This window comes from Folsomia candida, unplaced genomic scaffold (genome assembly GCF_002217175.1).
Source record: "Folsomia candida strain VU population unplaced genomic scaffold, ASM221717v1 Fcan01_Sc030, whole genome shotgun sequence".
NCBI lineage: Eukaryota > Metazoa > Arthropoda > Collembola > Entomobryomorpha > Isotomidae > Folsomia > Folsomia candida.
Window position 1 is genome coordinate 259,423 of NW_019091222.1, and position 10,820 is coordinate 270,242.

The following is a 10,820-nucleotide window of genomic DNA, read 5'->3' on the forward strand; positions in this document are numbered from 1 at the left end:
GTGTAAATAAATATTTATACCAACTTGTATAAATTTATAATACATTGGGACGAGTTTACTCATAAATAAATTCATGAGGGAAAATTTACACCAGTTGGTGAATATATGTATGTATTTAAATTAGACAGTGATAATAACAATATCCGGGGGGGGGGAGTCATATACATTATTCATCCGAAAGCATTTTTTTAAAGGAATATTTGTGATACTTGGTTGTCGTTGAGTTAATTATGCAAATGTTGGATATGTCGTCATGCCGATCTTACAGCACAATTGTAGTTTTTGGCAAGGAAAAAAATTCTGCCCTGATCACGCTGTAGATTTGTTAATAAACAAAAATTATCAACTATGTATATTTTATCAAGTGCATTTACTTCGTTAATACATTTCGTTCGTTTTCGTTCGTGGATTGGGTATAGTTATAGCCAGTTAAGGTCTTAGTTTTTAACATCCACCATTTCTTTATCAATTCTGACAATAAATGTAATCTACGCTTGCAGATAAAACCATTTTCACCATACCAATGCAATCTGAAAACCTACACATATGTACCTTGTTCTCAAACACAAGGTAGAGTATGTGCACAACGAATTTTACGTCTCACTAAATACGTGTCCTCGCTTATAGCAGCTGGCCTGGTGTTTGTACATTACATTAAATAACGTATATACAAAGTAACATTAATTAAATAACTTAATCTAGTCTTCTTTAATTAATGCATAAATTTTTATAAATCTTAGACGTCTATCCCGTTCAAAACTTAGGGAAATATTAAGAGCCCGCGATACCATGGATGATGTAAACTTTGAACCCTTCACAATAACTTATTTTTCCAGCCAACCCTTCAACGTCTTGAGAATTCTTGGTTCTGGTTCCTTTGGATTAGTAGTAGAAGCAGAGCACACAAGAACAAATGTTAAATATGCAATCAAAAGGTTGTATCAAGGCTTCAATTCCTACGAGTAAGTCAAACTTAATTTTATTATTTTTTGTCGCAACAAACACTACGTAGACATTGAGGGAACTCACGACAACGTTCGTAACCTTGATAACTGCGTAAGGTTTGTAAGTTTACAAACTTTACGAACTTTTACAAACATTTCTAAGGAAATTAGACTTACGAAACTTACGCACGTCAAAGGCATGTTTTTGGTTCGTAAATAAAAGTTCGTAAGTTTACAAACTTAACGCAGTTACGAAGGTGACGTGATTTCCCTCATTAATTTGTGATGAAATTTGATAGCGGATCAGAAGTTAAGTCAGCAACAGACCAAATGGCAGAACTCAAATTCTTTCTGAAAGTGGGAAGTCCTGATACTAGTACACAAAAACAACACCCCAATGTTGTGGGGGTCTTAAGAGTTGGCTTTGAAATGCGACAGCAGGAAGAATGGGATGAAGTTGATCCGTTGTGGGAGATTTGGTATATTTTCAAATATTCGACGACTCTTAAAATTGGTAAAAAAATTATTTTTCATTTTATATAAAATATTTCCAGGAAACAGCAGTTGCCCCTTCCAAATTCGTGTTCAAATGTGGAATCTAACCCCCTGAACTTTCCTATAATAGCGTGCATCTCACTGCAGACTGAACTCTGCAATTTAGGCACGCTTCGTGATTGGATGCAAAGGAATAGAACCAGAACTTTAATTAATTCAATTAATTTTGTATCACAAGTAGCGTCTGGACTGCATTTCGTCCATTCCAGAAAAATTGTTCATCGAGACCTCAAACCTGATAACATCTATCTAAATCAAGATTCCGTTTCTTCCGGAATAATTGTTAAAATTGGGGATTTTGGTTTGGCTAAAGTAGGGAAGGAATCACAGAGTATAAATCAGGCTGTCGATGGAAATACACATGCATTTCTATCCGGGAAATTTTCTGCGAGTCAATCTGGCTTAGGAACCGAGATATATATGAGCCCAGAACAGGTAAACTAAAGCAGCCCATTTTTTGATACTATTTAGCCCACATTCTCTCACTATGGGTGACTGGAATTTATTTAAGATCAACGTTGGAGTCAGTGTTCGCCAAACAGCAAAAAAGCATGGAAGGCTGTACTGCGCTTTTGCTTTTTACATACTTTTTTGCTGTTTTGCTGTTTTGCTCATGATTTTTTGCTGTTTTGCTATTTTAACAGTCGCCATCTAGCAGCGTACTATATAACTACCATGTTAAAAATTTCAATAAAGCAAAACAGCAAAAAAGCATCCGATTTTGATAAGCACAAAATCCGCTTAATTAAGCAAAAAAGCCGCTTAATTAAGCAAAAAAGTATGTTTTTCAAAAAAGCGCTTTTTGAAAAAAAATCTGAATTTATAGCATTCTGGACTCCAATTCGACGCCAAGACGGATATTTACGCTTTGGGAATCATATTTCTCGAACTCAGCATTAATTTCGAAAACATATCGACCCGTCTGCAGATAATAACTAATATGCGAAATAAAGATCCTAAGTTACCAAAAGATTTTGAAGAATCTATGCCATTTCAAGTATATACATTTTTAAAAACCGAAATCATTTGGAATAATATTCCTGATGTTTATTTATTTATTTTAGAGCAAGATAATTTTTGACATGCTGTCCGACAACCAGATTCTGCGTCCTACTGCAGAACAATTAGTGCAAAGGTTTGATAATCACGTGAGATCTGTACCACTTGAAAAGTTGCTACTTCCAATGGGCAATCTCAATCTTCCCGCAAGTAGTTTCAGCATTGGTAAATACATTACGGAGTTGGAAACTGCTACCGCAGGGGATGTCGACGTCCCAGTAATTTTCCTTAGTGGCGGAGCTGGTGTAGGAAAACGTGTGGTGCTTTACGAATTAGCAAATAGTCTTGTGAAACACCAAGGCTTTACAAACGCGCCCATGATAACATTGGACTTGGGTTCGGGAAACAATGCGGAAATTGATTCCGCCACATATTTTGCAAATACAAAGCTTAAAATACTACCGTATCTTCAAGAACTTAGAAAAATATTGCCGTTCAGTTTCCTAACTAAATTGAGACACAAGATGGAAACAACTGTTCCCAAGGACTTGAATGGGGATCAGTTGAATGAAAAAATTGACGAATTTATTCAAGAATGTCAGACCTTGAAGAAACCTTGGCTTATGGTTATTAAAGTGCTAAATTATAGCGATGAGCAAGTCAAAGGATTCCAAGAATTTATTAACATCCTAAGAAAGTATGGAAGAAGGCGGCCGCTAATAGTGTTAATTGGTTGCAATCTACCACACTTTGAACACTTCTCTGACGATGGCTTAGTCGACGTTGTTTACACGGAAGTGCATCCCTTCGCTAAAGAGGTTGGTGTGGCCTTTATTAAGAAATATTGGGAAGATTCAAGGTCTGCAAGGGACAATCGGTGCAGTTTTGGAGCTGCCAAGTACTTGGCAGGAGTGAGTAATCAATCAGACGAGGGACGGGAGCTTCTTTCAGGAAAGGAAGAAAGCGTGTATGGGCGTTTAGTCGACTTTCTATGAGGGAATCCAAAAGCTTTGAGAACAGCCTTGGATTTTGTTTTATATAAAAACAAGTCCACAGAAATTTGTGAGGCTTTTTCTGTGCATGATTACTTAAATATGGTAACGTTCAGAACACAGATCTACTGGCAATTCAACGTTTAAATGAATTGAAAAAAATTGATTACAACAAATATGTAATACAACTTGCGGAAGAGATTTGGTGCTTTGATGATACTAATCAAATACCTTAGTTTATAAAAATAGTAATTAGATTAGGGATAGAAATTTAAAAAAAATGTTAGTCCACCGTCTTTTAATTCTTCTAAAGTTTGTACCCACATATTTATGAATCACGTTGCTTAGGATAAAATACGGTTGTGCCACCTCCGGCTTGTTATTATTTACTAGTGTACTTTCATACTTTCAAAAGGGCAATGTTGTACAAGTAGACAAGAATTACGTAAGTATTTAAATTTAAAGCTCAATCTGCTCAAGCAATGATTCTTGTTTCAAAAAAGATATTACTAAATTACAACTAATGCACAAGCTCTACTTCCAGCTTCAATACTTATTGTTATAGTGCACTTTCATGCCTGTAAATATTTTACAAACACACTGCAACCTGCTCACAATAAAATTGAATAAGAGTCTAGAAAGAAATTGCATTATTTGTGTTACTGGCATATTTTCTCAATTTCAATAGTTTCGTATTCGACAGTTTTACAGGGAATAGTTGCTTTTACTCGATAATGTCAGACAAACATTGCAAATTATTCAGATATTTGTGTCTGGAAAAATTCAACTCCAACTCCGCAGTTCAATTTTTGGCTACAAAAATTGTTTAAAAAATAATGAAACACAAAGACATTTTACAGAAAACGGCTTTTAATAAATTTTGAATACAAAATAGAAGCTAACTATGCCGAATTGAACCCATGCATATTTTTAAATAAAAATGTCGTAACTTTTGATTGGGTCCATGTCAATTTCTTTTGTTAACAAGGTTTCTCAACACTATTTAATCATTTATAGTATTCATGGATGATTCGAGAAAGCAGTTAGGGATTACCACTCTAAATAACTAATCTACGCCCAAAAACACAGTACTTTATGCTGCCAGCGTTTTGTGTTTTAATTAAACAAATTCTCACTAACTGCCTGCATTTGCAAATTAAAATTTTTTTCTTTGCATTAAAATTATTAAAACCAGGAGGAATCTATTTTAAACTTTAACCTCAATACCTCTGAATTAAGCATAACCCCAGGTTGTATGATTCCTTGATGAATGCATATAGATTACGACTTTAATGGTCTTATCTTAGTTGGGTATACTAAAACCCAGCAATTTTAAATTACGCAATACCATTTTTATTGACATATGTATAAATATGTTGGTTTCTTTCCCATACTCAATTCCTTGTCCACAGCACAGACACCAACTCGACGCAGTTCGCTCACTGCTTAGTTTAAAAACAAAGATGCATAAATACAAAACGGGCTATTCGTATTTAAATTGTTTTAACTTACAAAACTACAGAACTATCTAATTATTAATTTATATCAGAATTTCTCCACAGAAATCGACGCAATACAATATTACGTTACGTGATAACAATGACCAACGCTATGTGCATAATAATAACGTTGATGAGGATACGACGTCTCCAAAAAAATTCGTGCAGCCCACCCTATCTCGGATATGGGTTTGGATATTGTACAAGTTGTGGTGGCGAGATGACTTCGGCGTGGCCTGGGATAAAAGTGGTTGCCATGTTTCTTGATGGATACTACGTAGCCGTGGTGGCTTTCAAAGGGTTCTTTATGCTGTTTGATGTCACCCTCGTGGCGACGGGGGGCATACTCGATTATTTGGACGTGCTTGCAACGTAAGATATTTTAATTTACTGATTAATTATGGATTAAAAAATTCTTTATGGATGTGAATATATTGCGTGGGCTAATTTACTCACACATTATTCTATTAGGTTTAGCAAACTTGACAATTTTGAAAAGTTTTGAATATTTCCTGTCTACGGGTTTGTCTTCAAAAAAAAACAAAAAAATTTAAAAAAAAGTTTAATTGGTTACTGGATATGATAAAGTAAGTAAAGAACGTCCTCTTAGTTAAGGCACTAGTTGTGGCAACGTTTGGTAGGGGCGAACATGCATTCGGAAAAAATCCTGGTATCCGTTTTCTGATAGCCCATTTCAATAGCTTTAATTTGATATATGACACTTATTCGTTAAACATGTTTAAGGCCATAAAAAGTTTATTTGAAAATAAGCTGCAAGAAAAATGAGTGATTGCGTTTTGTAAAAATACGAAAAAAAGAAATTTTAAAATCACTAGTACTTTTTTAAACAAGTATGCATTTCAAAAATTGTTTTGAATTATAACTTTAGATAGTTTGGTGATTCAAAAAATGTCGAATTCATTATTCAAACCGGTCGCCTTGTAAAGTTATAGATCAAAAGAGTCAAAAAAATGAAGAAAAAAATGCTCAAACCTTGTCCATAAATACCTACCGTCGCTGATTCTAACATGTTCAAAATTTCAAGAAGCTATTTATCACAAATTAAAGCCCATGACTTGAGGTTCAAACGAGGAATAAAGAAAATAGCACAAAAGTACAGGTAGATACAAGAAGGAGGGATCCGTAACCGGAGTCCGGAATTGTTTAAGAAAATGTTCGGAAAACTGGCGATCACGGGTAACGAATCGTACGCCACGTTTAACCCACAAATTCTTCCGGGGTGCCATTTTTTTCAAAGCTCTTATCCTCCTGAAGTTCAAAACGAGGAAAAAGTAAGAAAAAAAGATGAATTTCCAGAAAAATATGGCATTATACCATACAAATCCAGGGCCGGCCAAATTTCAGATCCCGTCATTCTTGAAGGGAATTTTAGGCGACCCATTTATCTCACACGTTGTATAAAAGCTGGATTGGAAGCACTTAAGCTGTGGGCCACTTAAGATTGAGCAGCCTACATTACGAAATTTCAAACAGTCATAAATTTAAATATTCTGAACCTACCTTGATATTTTTTTTTGTGGATAGTAACTAGCACTTGGCCGATCCCCCATTGGCCTCTAACATTGAATTAATTCGTCTGGGGAGTGACTCTATTAAATTTTCTAACGTAGAAACCGGAAGTAACTTCCATTCTTTTTGGAATCTTGCGATTAATTGTCGTTTTGTAGTGGGTACCGGAGTTTTGTATGCTGAATCTTTGAGAATTGACCATAGATTTTCGATTGGGTTAAGGTCAGGACTATTTCCAGGCCACACCCCTTTTCCCCAGACATCAAAACCTTGTTTCTGCAAAAATGCGGTAGATTTTTTTGCAGTGTGTGGTGTGGCTCCATCCTGCTGAAAAGTAATTTTTCTTTGGTACGGAAATAGAGACCTGTCCTGTAGAGATTTGAAATACACAGGAAGAATTTTCTCTCTGTAGTAGTCAGCGTTCACCGACTTGCTGTCCACTACGTGTAACTCGGTGACGCCACGTGCACAAAATCCTCCAGCTACCATAACTTTGAGTCCGTGTTTTGGGGTCACAATTTCAGGCACATTTTCTTTATTGTTTGTATAATATCTCTTATTTTGTCGGTTTCCTACTGGGTTAAGTTCGATCCAAGTTTCGTCTGTAAATAAGATATGGGAACGTTTTTCCTTACCCAGTCTTCCGGCATCCAAAAAACCTTCATTTTTCAGCTTTTCGCCAAATTTTAAACGATCCTGAACGTTTTTTTGACTTCGCAAGGGTCTGACAGGATGTTTATAAGCTGTTACACCCCAATTTTGACTTTTAATATGACGTCGAACTGTTGTACGGCTTACAGTTTTTCCTTTTTCTCGATACCGTTTTGACTCGTTTAACTTCTTCACCACTTTTCGCACAGAACTGCCACATTTTTCAAACAAATTTCTCTTAATTTGAGCCTTGGATGTTGGCGAGAGTAGCCTGCGTCTAGGTTTTCTTGGTTTGTCTTCTAAAGTGTCCGATTTGATCCATTTTGATACGGTATTTCTGGACACTTTTAAAACAGACGCTATTTTGCTGATTGAGTGTCCCTCACTGTGCAATAACTTTATTGCCACTTTTTTATCTCTCCTGGTTACTACTAGATTGGCCATATTGAAAAAAATCAAAAATTATGAAAATCGGTTAACTCAGCTGAGTGTGAGACTGCTCAATCTTAAGTGGCCCACAGCTTATAAACAAGTTTCATAAAAATGACAAGATTTTGTTTTTGCCTGCCCTTTCAACTTGTCACTACGCCAAGAAAGTGACCGAGTACCTCAAAATTAAAAACATCAAATTAGTGCCTAAAGATGTCAACGCATCCAATGTACCCCAAGTTCATCCGATTTAAAATTGCTATCCATTTTCGAAGTCACCATACTCTAGGCTTACCGATGTGCTCGATATCCTTATAAAATTCAAAAGTAGATGGAAGAAAATTAGCGCGAAAGGTTGAAAAAATGGGTCAAAAAATTTTATGAGAAATCCCTGATAAAAAATTGCACAGGTCGATAGTGGGGGTGTTGAATCTTAAACTATTAACTACATTAGAAAGCCACGGGTGTGCTAATGTACATATGCAAATATTTTCAAATTTCTAAACTTATCTGTAAATTTGTAAGTAATTGTTCCAGCTAGTGCCTTAACTTAGTGGACGTTCTTTATCTGGTACCAAACGCAAAAGTTATGAAAATCCGAGCAAAATTGGACTTTTGGTGACAGTTTAAACATGTCAAAATCAGATTTTTCATGGTTTTCTAACCTTTAAGGGGAGTGGAGACTACGCAAATGCGCCTACGGAGTAAAACCCCCATACACGTATCTTTGAATTATACAGACCTGCAACATATCCAACGGGCATCGAATTCTGGCCTGGACAGCATGTGACCTCCTACTCAGTTGTTATTTTTCCTGACTACCATACAATGTCCCCCATGATTCTAGTAAGTTTTTGGAGATAATATTGTACAGTTTTAGGGTATTTTAACTTTATCGCACAATTCAAAACATATTTCGCTTCCTTCTTGTCCGGAATGTTAGTAGGGTTTTTCTTTTCTCAACCGAAGTTTCTTAATACCCTGCTATAAATGACTACAACCTTGGACGTGCCTTACTTCAGATTCAGGCATATCCACTTTTTGTACTCTGACCAATTTATTCTTAAACAGTGATATTTAATTTCTTTTAGTCTTTCACTCCAAACGACACTCCCTTCTAGGATTCAGCTCACGACACGCATTCAAATATACCGATGTCTCCAAGTCCTTGAGAAGGAGCTCAACCACTTTGGATCTACCCAGGTCATTCCATCAATTCTAATAATGGCTCCCATTGTGCAAATATTTTGCACCTTCGTCCTCATCAAACTTTTCAGGACGCTGCCATCCGAAGGGATCATGACGTATCCGTACCTCATACTCATAGCCGTCACGGCATGCATGGTATTTGAGACTTTTGCCGCACAGCTGCTAACAAAGTCGGCGAAACAGTGCGGGGACTGGAAAATGGAGAAGAATTTGTCAAAAGTTAACCGGAAAGCGATAATATCTTTACAACCGATGAGAATCAAGATGGGAAACAATTTCATTGATAGAAGTACAGCTTTGGTGACGCAAGATTTTTGTATTACACAAACGGTATCGCTACTCCTAATGTAGGGATATCTTGGAACATTTCTGTAATTGGGGTATGAATGTATAAGTATAGCATGCCTTCCGTCACTATGACTACGACAGCCGCATGAAGAAATACAGAAATGTATGAGATCTAATGCAATGCTTGTCCTTCTAAATACATTGGTGAATTGTGGGTGTATTTCCCCTTATGACTAGAATAAAGATCACAAAGATATGCAGTAAAACTGCTAAAAACTTTATTTTTTTGGCTCAAAATGGAGGTGTAAAATCAGAATTTCATATCTCGGATAAGAAATGCATAATTGCTCAAATTCAGAAACAGTAAATTTACGATAAGCATTATTTCAGAAAAATCAAAGATGCGTTACCCGTGTGGAAGATTGAGATTAAATTAATATTCCCAGAAATTATGCTTGACTCGGTATTTGTGAATCTTTTTGTCTTCACGTTGGCATCGTGGGTGTTCAATCCGTCGGAAAAAACATCACAGGGGAGTGGGAAAGCAGACGTTGCAGTTGGGGAGGCAATCCGAGTTACGAAGGCAACTGAAGTCGTGTTGATTTTTGAGGATCAAATTCGGATTTACTGTGGATTTAATGATTACATTCTGCAGCAAAAAAAGTTGATAATAATCGCTTGATTCAAATTGTTAATACTTTATTCATTTTACAACAATACCGGATGTCATTTATAGCTTACGAATGAAATTTGCATTGTGCAAAACGTGTTGAAGCACTACGGCGCAAAGTTTATTTAGTAACCTCGGTTATTGGTTAGCCTCTATGTGCTAGATGTATGAATAATGACGCTCATTATCAATTATTTCACATCTGAAACCTATATTCAAATTATAGTGGCAGGAGGTTCGAAATTTTGAGACGAAGTGAAAAAGGACAAACCAATCCAATAGTGTTGATATATTATACAATTCCGATATGTACAAAACCGAATAAATATATCATACTTACATATAATCTAAATATTTACTAATACATAAATAACATTCTAAGTCTAATAACAATTTTAACCAAAGATGAATAAGGGTTAGCTTAACTTAATTAAAATTATTTAGACAAATTTTCAATACTAAATAGTAAAATTATTTCCTGAATAACCGTTTTTACCTTGCAACACCCACTCTACATACACTATTGTAAGCTAAATATGATTTATGTAACATATCGGCAAAAACATAACGCCAAGCCTTGCAGCATGTCTATATTCACAAATTTCACATGAGCAACAGCGTTACAACTTGTGCCACACAGACATCAGTGATCACCAAGCCGGTCGTCTTGTCGAAGAAATTGCCATCGCCCAACGGGAACTTGAGCGGTATGCAGGATTTGAGAAATCTGACTAGCCATTTATCCAATTTTGTTTGCCTTTGCCTCACATTTGCCACATATTTCAAAGACGCCACATACGGCCGTGATATGGAGTAGGCTAAGATGTGGAGGCAGACAAAGAAATCGAAAACGACCACTACGAAAAACACCGCGACAAATGTTGGGAGCCTTTTGAAAGAACTAATTAGAGTATAAGTGAGCGTGATTTCCGCCATCATGGTGCCTCCCATCGTTAAGCTTGTCAATGGCTTTTGGGCTGATATTGTGTTGATATTTTGCATAGTTTGGGCAATTCGATACTCTTCTGGGTTGAATATGATGGCGGAGTGTGAC

General features: G+C 36.2%; 1 protein-coding gene across 3 annotated transcripts; it reads left to right on the plus strand.

Annotated features, from left to right (window-relative positions):
- The first annotated feature begins 359 nt into the window (after positions 1 to 359).
- Positions 360 to 4,125, plus strand: LOC118439116 (serine/threonine-protein kinase 3-like). 3 transcript variants are annotated; one of them, XM_035860153.1, is made up of 6 exons: positions 360 to 674; positions 741 to 962; positions 1,244 to 1,423; positions 1,499 to 1,934; positions 2,326 to 2,496; positions 2,564 to 4,125. In XM_035860153.1, the coding sequence occupies exons 2-6, from the start codon at positions 790 to 792 to the stop codon at positions 3,491 to 3,493; spliced, it is 1,890 nt and encodes a 629-aa protein (XP_035716046.1). In that variant the 5' UTR covers positions 360 to 674; positions 741 to 789; the 3' UTR covers positions 3,494 to 4,125. The 3 variants fall into 3 exon arrangements, with proteins under 3 accessions (XP_035716046.1, XP_035716044.1, XP_035716045.1); XM_035860151.1 differs by having other exon boundaries at positions 360 to 663; XM_035860152.1 differs by having other exon boundaries at positions 360 to 962.
- Positions 4,126 to 10,820: the final 6,695 nt, after the last annotated feature.

Coding starts and splice junctions, on each gene's coding strand:
- LOC118439116 (XM_035860152.1), top strand. CDS start 790: ATGGATGATGTAAACTTTGAACCCTTCACAATAACTTATTTTTCCAGC. Junction 963..1,243: donor CAAGGCTTCAATTCCTACGA/GTAAGTCAAACT, acceptor GAAATTTGATAG/CGGATCAGAAGTTAAGTCAG. Junction 1,935..2,325: donor TATATATGAGCCCAGAACAG/GTAAACTAAAGC, acceptor CTGAATTTATAG/CATTCTGGACTCCAATTCGA.